The sequence below is a fragment of the Neopsephotus bourkii genome, unplaced genomic scaffold (genome assembly GCF_033783945.1).
Source record: "Neopsephotus bourkii isolate Nb327-2 ecotype Australia unplaced genomic scaffold, CSIRO-AGI_Nbou_v1 NB_1760, whole genome shotgun sequence".
Classification (NCBI taxonomy): Eukaryota; Metazoa; Chordata; class Aves; order Psittaciformes; family Psittacidae; genus Neopsephotus; species Neopsephotus bourkii.
In genome coordinates this window covers 9,780,972-9,793,704 of record NW_026902234.1, presented here as the reverse complement: position 1 = coordinate 9,793,704, position 12,733 = coordinate 9,780,972, and the positions used below count along the sequence as shown (strand labels likewise).

Below are 12,733 nucleotides of genomic sequence, written 5' to 3'. Positions count from 1 at the left end.
AATGAAGTAGCTCATATTAGAGAGTACATTACAGACAGTACTATTTGAGACAGTAATATTCTAGCTGCTTTTTGGGGTTAGGTTAGAAATGGCATTTCTAAAGTTTTAAATATTTTTAATGTCGCAAAAGAGTTGCTTCCCTCAAAAGCTAGAAGAAATATTCTGGCTTCTGATCTCACCACCCTCTACAACTGAAACAGCCTCAAGTTGCACCAGAGGAGGTTTAAATGGGATATGAAGAAAAAATTCTTCCCTGGAAGGATTGTCAAGCATTGGAACAGGCTTCCCAGGGCAGTGGTGGAGTCATCATCCCTGGAGGTATTTAAAAGACATGGACATATAGAGCTTAAGAACATGGTTTAATGGTGGACTTCGCAGCATTAGGTTTACAGTTGAACTCAATGATTTTAAAGGTCCTTTCCAATCTAAAGGACTGTGTGATTGTATGATTCTATGAAAATACCAGAAGGCAGATAACATTGTACCTCAGAAGTGTAAATCATCGTTTCTTCACTTTAATTTCTGGAGTCTCTTTACTCAACCACATCCACTGCAGAACAGACACTACAATATATTTATTTTTTTGTAGTACGTCCAGGCTTTTCAGCCTAAATCAATTAAGTTAACAAGGATGCAGTAATCATTAATAATCATGAAAACAAATATTTTCCTTATTTTGATATTGTGCAGGATATTGCTGCAGCGTCATTTTCAGTAAATGCCAACCAGAAGCTGATCTCCTGCTTAGCAAGTGGCCTTAAGGTTTTCCTTTTTTGACTAAAAAGGAAAAAAAAAAAAAAACCAAACCCCAAACAAGAACAAAAGAGGGGGAAAAAAAAAAAAAAAAAAAAGAAAAAGGCAAGGATGCCCGCCAGAGAACAGGAATTCCGTGATGTCTGACTGCCACCCAGAGGAGCCAGCGGGGAAGTGACACAGCTGCAGGATGAAGGATGATACGAGCCAAACGGCTCAGGTCTCTCCCCCCAGCGCCACCCGCACCGGCATCCGGATCCTCCCGGCCCTTCCTGCTCACCGCGCCTGCCCAAGGAGGGGTAGGGTGCAGAGACAGTCTTGTTGTCAAAAGTTTGTACTTCTTCTGCATCTAGAGAATTTCACTTTTACAAATGCTACCTTTTCCCTGAGGTGAGCAGTGTCCCTTAGTTCCCACACCCTGGCATCACTATAAATTCATTGCATTGAATACCTAAAGCTTCCCAAAGAGATCCGTCTGGAGGAGTTGCATGAAGATGTGTGTGTTTCTACTGAAGCTGCAGCTTCCATCTCCACACTTTCAGACAGAAAGGAAGTTTGAGTTGAAGATCTGCAATTGCATCCTTAAATCACAGATCTCACTACAGGTGCTGCATACAGCACTAGCTTCTCTGTTCACTGCTCCACAATATCAGCCTTTGGTATTCTTCCCTTTTCTTCACTCAACTGCTGACACTGGAGTCAGAGGGCACTTTAGACTGCCCCTCTGTGCTAGTCCCTCTCCTCCATTAAACCCATTTTTTTTTGCAGTTCTGCAGCATCTTTGCTTGGTAGGCAAGCAAACTGTTCTAACAAAACTAAGGGTCACCAAACCCCCTCAAGGCTTTTAGTATTCTGATAGCTACCCATGAAATAGTTTTGTTGCATCTTCTTACAGTCAGTAACAGTGTCAAATGAAAAAAGAGTGAAAGGACATCTGATTTGATACCAGTGCCTGTGTTCACCCACTCAACTCAGTATTTACTTTAACTGTGCATACTTCAACTTCGACCCAAACCTTGGTAAGAATTACTTTTGTTGGCATATAAAAGCATTTTAAAATGTTGCAGATGAACTGCAGTGGAAGCTGGCACATGCTTTCATTAACAGCTACAAAATTTATGGGTAGGTTTTGCCTTTCCAGTTACAGTTGAACCTTCTAAGGGACAGAAACATGATTTTCCAGATGGGAGTCTAAGTTGCTTGTCCCTTGGCTTTACCTTAACTTCGCTTTTCTTCTCCTGTTAAAGATGATATAGAAGAGCATTTTGCCTGTTACTGAAAGCTAATAATTATTGTCACCATTTAGGTGAACTTTCTTTGCTATGTTATCTATAATTCTTGTCAATACTACTACAGAGAAAATGTAGGCAAAGACTGATTATTAAGTGCCTCAAGTATTAAGTTTTTGTGTGGGAATTGACATATCACAGAACCATCAATTATAATAGCTTGTTTGGTCTGAGATCCCCAGCAAACACAATATAAATTGAATTGCAGAATGGTTTAAAGAAGCCTGAGGGATAAACTACAAGATGTTGCTACTGCTATACCGATTGCTATGCCATTTGCTGTCCCAGACCTGTAATCTACACCCACAAAAACCTGTCAGTATCACAGAACATTAGTGGGCAGTAAGATGAACGATGTACAAATACCGACTGCAGGTGCTGTCATGCATACAACCAGATACTAAAAAACTGCATGCTGCAAAGTAAGTTTAACGATCACTGTGTAGTTGGTATATATATATAATGGAAGTGTGCTTCTGTTTGCATGAACAAAATTTTAAATTGGGGAAGATTCCAAACTACATGTGGGTATTGCACAGGGATTGTAGCAGCTCCACTTCCAGAGCATGTGGATTTCAGAGAAGTGGTGACCTACAGGTCTTTTCTCGTCTTGCTTTGATCTCATATTTGGGAAACTTTACTGACCTCACCAGAGGTTTACATGCTTCGTATCAAAACAGGGCCTTGTAATCCTTCAAGAAATCATAATGAAGGCATACTGTAACAGTTGTACAAATGTAAAATCAAACTCTGTGAGGTCAGAAAGCATGTTTTGTTTCATGAAGAAATGCCTGAGCTTATTATAACAACAGCTTTACAAGCAAAGATATGCATCTGGCAACTTAAAAGCTGCTTAAAAGATCATATTATGCCAACTGACATACCAGTTTGTGAAAACCTTTAGAAGTCAGCTCTGAAAACTAAATATGAGCATACCCCATCACACAGTATTACTGGGATATCTACTTTTATAGCACTCTTTCCAAAGAGGTAAATTCATCAGTGTAATCCACTAGTTCATGTTAATCAAAGATACATACTGTACTGAGTGCAAAAATGCATCTTAATATAGAAAATGTTGCTACAGACATTCAGTCCTATTTGGACAACTGAGACAAGTGGTCCTAGTGACAACTTTAAACTAAGAAAATCTGACAGATCCACTTCGCAGTTTACAGTTGGGAAAGTGAAGAAAACTTTCAATACTGAGCATATTCCACTCAGTATAATTCAAGGTCTTTTGACGTCTCATTCTTTTCAAGAATAGCAGCATTATTTACGTATTTTCTTCATGAAACATAGGTATTCTTTTTCCCTGATTTGAATTAAAAACATTATTTTCCTCTGCATGAAGGGCAAATCAATAAAAATATACTAACGTCACTGCAGAAGTGACATAAACATTGTGACAATGGCCGAATTTTCAAAAACAAGAGCCACAAGTATCCTTGTAGGATATCAGATCTGCAGCTGATCAATATATTTGCTTATTTTATTACAGTCTTCTGATTTCCCCCTTTCAGGAATCATTAGATGACTTCATGTTAACTACTAGCTGCAAACTAAAGCTGCAAACACAATATTTCCTCCCACTGTCACCCTTCTTGTCAACTTTATGACCTTTTCTGGAGTATACTATTTAACTGTAGTTGCCTTAGTGTCCTCAGTTCATAATCTTTCCAATTTGCCCACGAACAAGTGCTGGAAATGAGATTAAGTTCCCACAGCAGCCACTTAAATAGAAACATTGAGCAAAACTATGGAAGATCTTATTAAAACCAAACACTACCAATGGAAAGTATTGAAAAATTAACATTCTTGGTAAAAAAGGGTTGATGCTGCCAGCATAGGTTGAATATGAAAAGCACAGATCTAGTGATTATTGATTTGCTCCACTAAGGGAACTGATTCGTTGCTCTTTACTATATTCTAAAGGAAACTCAGAATTACTTAATAGTGATTATCCCATTGACTGTCAGAGTTTCTCTCTAACAAGGGTTTTTCTATTGATTTAACTGATCAATATCATAAATATTTTTGCTCTACATTTTGACACCTAAAATGACAGGAAAAGCCTTGAAGGCCTTCCCAATCTGGGAAACCTTAAAAAAAAACAAGCCAAACCAAATATATATAGGGACACAGTCCACTGGAACAGTCAACTCACCATTGCACAATCTCCTGCAGTCAGGAAAATCATGCATGACTTTCAAGACTGTAGAATTGCACAGGCGAGAAAAGACTCATCCTGTTAATGGGTGACCACAGAGGTGTCACAGTAACTGTCAGCCTAAGCCAGTAACAGAGCCACCTGGCTGCCAGGCCCAAAAACACCTCAAGCAAAGTCAGTCTGTGTACTTCCACAGTCAATGCAGTCAATCCACACAGGGATGATGCGCTCATCAAGGGAAACAGAAGTAATTCTTATGTAGGTATAATACAGACAGAGTCTCAGAACAAGGCACTAGGCAAACAAAAATATGCCAGTATAAATCATTTGCACAAGTTTTCTTACATCTCATATAAAAAATGTCAAAACCAGCAGTTACATGAGTTAATTCTATTCTTATTTTCTATTTTCTTCCAGAATGTCCCAGCAGATATAAATTTTTTTTAAGTGCAATATTTCATGTCCAATGACAAAAATCACATTTGAGATTTTTGTGACTTGAACTTTCAACGGATAATTGAAAGTTGAGACAGGAGAATCATCATAAAATATTTATATTAAAGAATGAAGACATACTTCAATGCATTCTAACTGATAAGTGTTAGAAGATTAATCATTCTGGTTTAGTTACAGCAAAGTTCCAGTGTTGCCTCTGTGTATACATGTTTCTGATATGGAGTAAAATGAGTGCAAATGGTCATGAATGAGAGAACGAACATTCCTGGAAAAAGCCAGTGCATGGAGAATTTTACTCGGTTCTATAAAGTCTTTGTTCTAAATGGTAATTAAATGCTTAACATGCTTTTTCTACACACATTACTGGCTAGCACTACTTATCTCCACAGCTGCTTGAAATTGTTCTCAAAATCTAGGTAGGCATAAAAGAGAAAATACAGCTTCTGCCTGCTTCTGAGTAACTCAGTAAAATGTAGACAAGCATTCAAAACTAACCAGTTCAAACAGATCTCACACTTGTGAGGCTGGAAAGAACAGTCAAGTTATTATGCAGAAAACCAAACAGAAAGTGTAAGAGGAAACTAATGAAGGTTTTCAGCTAATCTATCTAACGAAAAACACCAAGGTATTATTTATTATTTTAGCAATATTATGTTTTTCTAAAATTTCTGCACCTATTGTTCAGTAAATACGTGATACTTGACACTATATAGCTTAAAATAACAGCCTGATGTTCAGTGTAATAATAAAGGCTTTATGGGATATGAACCATCTGTTCCAATTACACTCACTTTCTGAAATTTTCTGAAAGGGATGAAAAGCCCTTAGACTTTGTCAATTATATGCCCTTGATAAAGTATGACTCATCTTAAAGGAGTCTGGCATAGAGATACAATTTTCATGGAAACAGTCTAATGAGAGAACATACTGAATGTATTCTAAATATGGCCATCCAAATGGTCATATTGACTAAAAGATTCTCAAATGAGAGAGAAAAATATGGCAATATAACTTACTCTTCCATGTCTGAAATGCTGACGGGCAATATTTCTTGGGAATTTAACAGCTTTTAAGTCAAATACTATTTTCAGCACTTTTTGTGGTGAGATCATTAATATGATTATTTGGCTAACTGTATTTTAATTAAATCCCACCCCCAATTCATAGGGTCTGGAACTTCTTCCCACACTGTGTGTGGAAAGAAATGTATCTCCAGATGTTAATAATTAAGGCATTAAAGGGTAAACCCAGCACCCACTTCCGCAGTTCCTAAAGCTCCCATGGTAGTGAACTGGTGTGGTTACGTTGCTGAAGAGTGTGGGTGGATTGGAAAAGGCCCTTCAGCATTTGTGCAGTTCTGCACAACATGGAAGACAGATCAAAAGGGTTTCCAGTGTAGGCAACATGTTGGCTGGGGATGGTGTTGGGCAGGATGGATATCTACTTCCCACGCAAGTGGCTACATGAGAAGTGGAGAGCAGATGTTCCCTAATGTGGTCTCCTGGGGTACCACAACAGCTGGGCATGGCAGCCCTCTTCTGGCCTGGATCTTGGCAAGGATCAGTCTTTCCAGTCTATCCCTCTCTGATTAAGCAACATTTATGTATATTTCTAAGGTAGCAGGTCCCAGTACTGATGTGCACGTTAATGGGAACTGTGTTTAGAGAGATAGGTTTCAAAGACAAATGCATTGGGTGGAAAAACCATTTCTAGAAATTTTTCAGTGGCAAGCAAGAAGGATGCTTCCCCTGCTTTCTTCACCAACTTCTGTCTTCAGGCATGGGACTGGGTACCAGGCAGTCCTTATTCCAAAAAGGCATTAAATGCAAAGAATCGGATGAAAAGCTGCACTAGGCTGAAACAAAGGCAGGGGCGGACATTTTTAGATAAAAGTCATTTTTTTGTTCAAAATCCTAAGTATGCATTTGAAAGCCTCAGAATGAGCAAGCATTATCATCTGAATCAAGTTACTTTTAAATTCACTCCAAAAAACCTTCAAATACCTCCCTTAAATATTGTTTTCTAGGTGTAACTATTTATTCACCTGTCTCAATGTCTCTAATGTCAATAATTAAATTTCCTACACAGTCTGAAAATACGTAAATATACCATTACGCACACATTTAAAGCTAGAGAAGTTTTTGATGGAAACCCATTAGGAAGAGCAAGGCGTACACTGACTTGTTGGACAAGTTTGCATGAAATCTGGAACTTACTGTGACTTCTGTTGCTATGGACTGATATTTTCTCTCTTCCACATTTTAAAATAGCCTGCATTAATTTGAGGTAGTTTTGGCTTCTAGCATATCAGATAAGGATCTATTTACTTCGAGGAGAACTTTTTGAGACTCCGGACTATGCAAATGAAAAATGCCAGCAACAGCTCTAGCAAGGAGTTGTGATTTCAGCCAGAAATAAATGAAGCCAAGTTATTTCCCCAAACTACATTTTTTTTTAAATTATCTAGTTACGAGATGCTGGCATACTCTAAGAAGTGAAAACTAACAGCTTTCAACAAGAGAGTTATAACGTAATCTCTCTCTCATTCTACAATGATTTACTTGTACTTGTTACTGAAAAACAAGATCAAGACATCAAGGAATAAATTCAGAGTTACGGACCTTACCCAAATCTTTGTGCTATTTATTTTTAATATATAGCTGCCTCTTGTTAAACAGATACTAGTGGGCCCTTAAAACATCTAAAAGAAATTTTGAATCTCTTTTCATCTGTCTCACAAATTAATCCATGTTCTGTTACAAAGAAAATTATCTTTGCTTGGGTCTCCAATTAAGTAATTTATATTCCTTGTTCTAGAAAACACTAAAGAAAAGCCAACAACAAACATTCTTAAAACCTTCATCAGTAAATATGCAGCTATCACATGTGACACAATGTAGAACACCAGCTGTACCTTTATTTAAAAACCCAAAAACAAAAAACCAAACAAAACCCCCACATCTTCAAAACACTCCTTTGACTGACCTAAACAACTTACCTGAAAAATGTTCTCACTGCAATCACAGGATGATAAAACCTTTGGATTGCACTAATTTATAATGGTAGATAATACAATACATGTGCATGCACAACAGAAAACATTGCAGATTGAAATCTCTACAGCAAAACTGGAAAAGATAAGGAGAGTGATTGAATGTCTATGCTATTTACAAAAGCAGGTAATTTACAGCAGGAATTCATGGAATGCTTAAGTACACTGTATTTTTTCTTCACTCTTACTACTTTAAAAGAAGCCTCTAAAGTGCCTTTTCTGTTTCACACACAGAAAGTTTGGATAGCTGAATGGGAACTTTAAAACTCATTTGCAAGGTTCTGTCAAAAAGTTTTAAGTATTCAATTTTTTTAACTTGACGTGCAATACTTTTCTGTATTTAAGTTGATTATTAACCTACTTCTTCCTATTCCAGGTCATTGCCTCCCAGGCCTAACCCTGGTCAGGGTGAGTTGCTTCTGATGCATCACAGACTTCCTGGAGAGCAATCTGCAAAACTCATTGAGGGGAGCATTTTGGAACTAAACTGCTAGCATTGCTTCCAGAGGTGCTCAGGATGTCAACCCTGCTATCCACTGAAAAGACTGGAGGTGAGGTGTAGGAAAGGTGAGAGTGCCAGGTTAGCATCCCACTAAATGTGGAAAAAAGGAGGGCACAGCCAAGCACCGGACTAGGAGCTTCACCCCACAGTGAGGGTATTCATCTATCTCCCACCCTTTGTCCTCCTGCCCTCAGCTGCTGCAGACACTTTTCAGAAATCCTGCTGAAGGGCATGTGGCTTGACCTTGGAAACACTCCGTGTCAGAGTGTTCACTGAAACCAATGGCTCACCTGCCTCCCAGTAGATAATACACTATGTGGTTTAAATAAGCAAGATAATGAAGAAGGGAGAGCTGACTTACTCACCTTCTGCCCTTTTACTCCACTGCAGTCACATTTTCCACAGCCGGAACAACCCTGAAAATGAAAGAGAAATTGAGAATTAATTGTCTGAACTGGATGACAGGCAGAACGTATCACAATAAGCCAGGGATGTCAGCAGTACCATGCTGAGTGCAAGGCTGGTCAGCACGGCAAATGTTCACTTAAGCCCAATGCAACACTGTTAAATTTATATAGATGTACGCTTCTGGTTTCATACCACGTCCAATAAGAGATGCCTTTGTAAAAGAGGAAAAATACCTGCTACAGTTTTTAACCATAGAAAACTTATATTACTTCTAAATCATTGTCTTTAGGGTCACCATTTAAAAAATAACTAATTTTTGTATAATACACACATACTCTGCATCTAGCAATATGAACGTCTCAATTTAAAAGAAGCAGGTTCTCTTCTAACATACTACAGTCACACATTCAAAGCCCAACAGAATATTCAAAACAAAATCAATTCAACTGTAGAAGCATCTCCTAGGTCTCTGTTAATAAATGGCTTGCATATTGCATGAATACTTAAGCTCTATAAATATGTGCCATTGCTTTGAGGAGAGAGGGATGGTGAAGCTTCAGTTCATGATTTATCTTCTACGGTTAAGAAAAATATCAAACTGAAGAATATGTTTTGTGTTTCTTTTCCAAATATAAAAACCATCTATAGCCATTGGGTTTTTACCATGAGATTTCTTAATATTGATTTACTATTTTTTTCAGTAATTGCCAATCTTCAGATAGGAAAAAAGTAGTTTTTACAGGAAGTTAAATATTAGTATAATTACCACAGTAAACTATATCAAGAAGTATGCCTGGATGTACTTTATGAAATCAAGTCAAACTGCAGCCCCTCAGAGAGTAAACTACTCCTAATGGCAAATATTAGATATTGAGGCAGTTGTTAATGATGTTTACTGGCCAGGCAACATCTAACTTCAGGGTTCTGGTCCTATTTCTTGCATTTACCACATTTCAAGTGATCTTTTATCTTTCTTGCCCTCTATAATGACTAACTGCAATTGTCATTATGATGGGAAACCTTCCACTAAGTAAAAGTGCATTCATTGCAACAGGAGAATGCATAGAAAACATCAATAAAAACATAACCAGTCCAACTCATTCTCCAGGAGACACTATAGAGATCCTTGTTTTCTGAAAGCCTTTCCTTATAACAGCACCACCTCATGCGTTTTGTACACTGGAGAAACTTGACACTGGAACAGGTTGTCCAGAGAAATTGCAGATGCCCCATCCCTGAAAATGTTCAAAGGCCAGGCTGCATAGGACCCTGAGCAACCTGGTCTAGTGGAAGGTATCCCTGACAGGGCCAGAGGGCTTGGAACTAGATGACCTTTAAGGTCCCTTCCAACCCAAACCATCCTATGATTCTATGACTTCAGTGACATAAAAAGCCACTCATTATTTTTTTTTGCAAAACTTGAAAGGTTCTAACATCTGAGAGAAGTCAGATTAACTGATCCAAGTGTAAAAGCTTTCAGTCACTTTCTGTTACCAAGTATTTCTGTACACTTAAGTGCACCTGGGCTACTCCCCACTTTTCCTCCTCATAATCATGAAGCAACTGGTGAGTAACGCAGCAGTCTATTGCTTTTGCTATTGTCATGCCTCTCAGAAACCAACTGGGAGGAAAACAAACAAAGTATTTATATCACTGAATATTGCACCAACGCACACAAGATAATTCAGCAGTTTCATTAAGCCATTAACAGGAAGCAGTCAGGGACAGCACTTCTTCAGAGTCAGCTCTCAGCACAGATGCTGGGCACCTGTCCCTCCACACCTGCAGGCTCCACAGCCTACTGGGACCTCAGTACTTATGGGAAATTGAGAAAAAAATATGCCTAATCTATTCCGAATTTGGAAAACCTCCAATGAGAGACCAATAAGCATCATCACTCCAGAAAGTTAAATAATATAGCAACATTAATAAAAAAAGAATTGAAGGCTGTCCGATAAAACTAAGGTACCAGCTCCTGGAAAAAAATGTTGCTTTTGTTGAGATACTTTTCTTTTAAATGTAGATTCACTGAATTTGTTGTTTGAAGTCAAACTTTCTCCACATTCACATAAAAATAACCACATTTTCTCTCTTACATTATTACAGCACTTTGCCATGTTATATTACAAATGCACAGAAAGATGAAAATTTATTATTTACTGCAGAAAGAGAATTAGATCAGAAAATTATGCCAACTCATGCTGCAATGCCAACTCAGTACGGACCAGAAGGGAAAAGTGCCACCCACTGAATAATCAACTTTACTCCTTGCAGCTACATGGTTATGCCTGGAAAAACATTGGGCCTCCCGTTTAAAGAAATGACCCAGTGTGACCTCTCTTAGTTTTTCAGACCTGATAAGATCACAGCTGGAGGACTCATGCTTGCAGCTCATTCTTCCTCCTTCATCATCATGTAGAATGTTATCAGTTTTATCAACACATCCCTTAAATTCAGAAGAAGTCTGTTTTAATTGCATCTGGGAATGTAATTAAAATACGTCATTGAATCATTATAAACATCTGTTTTCAAGTTAATCCCCACATATTTCCTTCAGCCTGTTATTCAGCATGCAGTGTTTTACAAAAAAAAAACAAACCAACAAAAACCTGTTATTTATTTTTAAGTTGGGGTTTGTTCTTAAGTTTAGCATGGCCAGAAGAATGGACTTGGGCTTTTCCGTCTCTTTTTCTGCTTCCAAAAATGACACTGTAATATTCTGTTTTTCCTGTTTCTTAAGTCTCAGAATAACCAAAGACAAGGAAGGTAAGAAGGTACTGAGCATCAGGAACCACAGCTGCACAAGGCCTGATGTTCAGGCTAGTGCTGCTATGCCACCTGCCCTACAAAACTCTGCCTTTATTTTACACTATCATCATCTCCCACTATCACTGACTGACTGTAACCTTTGCAAGTACATGGAAGGTTGACCAACAATGACAGCCACTACTGGTTATTATCCTCAGCTACTAAATGTACTTTTGAATCTGAGGGATGTGATACAATTCTGCATATACTGGGATGAAATAAGAGCTTTTTCCTTCTGGTCATCTGGGAAGATGGGAAGGCAAGACTACAAAAAGCTTGTGGATCAAAGGTCAATTTAAGGAGGTCAAAGGGGCATTTAAGCAATATGATACTGGGTTAGAGGAAGATGGTTACAGCAGGTACAAGAATCAGGGTCTCTGTTCACCTAAACCAGTGGAGGTACAAATATCTGTACCAGTCACTGCAGCCTCCCTTTACTCAATGGCAAAAAAAATGCACACTTCTGTGCTGGAATCCATCTCATCTACTTTGGGTGTTTGCTTTCAATATAGATGAAGCACACCTTGGAGAATTAAGTGTTGGAGACTGAAATGGGCAGATTGAGCATGGGGTATGCAAAAGAACAAGGCTACAAATGAAAAGTGTATGGGGAGGATCTGAGGGCTAGAGTTTACAGGCAGGATGGGATAATAACAATAGCTCTTCATTCCTCAGAAATCATTAGAAATTTAGTTGAATATCTTTTGAACTGCAAACAAGGAGATCTGCGTTTCTTGTACTCACTTAGGAATGACTTAAGAACCCTACACATCAAGTCCTAAGTGGGAAACTTCACCCTGAAGAAATAATCATCACAAGGTAAGTAAGCTGAAACTATGCAAAATTATTGCTTATTTCTAAACTTCTATGATTTAAAATCAGTTTCATGTTATGAAGAATTCAGTTCATGATTTCTTGCCATACATGACTAGAAATGATGAGACAAAGGGAGAGAAATAGTTTTGTCCTATCTCCCAGACATCCTCTTTGAAACAGTGTCTTCCCCAGAAAGACACTGGCATTTGGAGCAATCACTGCTGTCCTCCAAGTGCCAAAACAGAAGGGGAATGTTGCTGAGCAGAAAGTGTAATCTGCGGGGGGGTGGGGGGGCAGGGGGCAGGCAGGGTGTGAAAAGGCAGGCTCCTTATCCCTTGTCTAGAAGGCAGTTACAGACTAATCCAAAGATTTTGGTCAGGTGCACCCTGATACCTCACCTACTTTACATAGTAGGTAAGCTTTTTTCAAATAGCCATAGCTTCCTTACACCACAGGCTAGCCTCTCATATAATACTTGA

The 12,733-nt window shown here is 38.4% G+C and overlaps 1 protein-coding gene across 2 annotated transcripts in view; it reads right to left on the bottom strand.

The window, feature by feature from the left end:
- COL4A1 (collagen type IV alpha 1 chain) overlaps positions 1–12,733 on the bottom strand; it is a 125,623-nt gene that overhangs the window by 61,409 nt on the left and 51,481 nt on the right. For both annotated transcript variants that reach the window (XM_061377576.1, XM_061377574.1), the window contains exon 2: positions 8,588–8,638. In XM_061377576.1, coding sequence (XP_061233560.1) covers positions 8,588–8,638 — 51 coding nt within the window. The remainder of the gene's footprint in view (positions 1–8,587; positions 8,639–12,733) is intronic.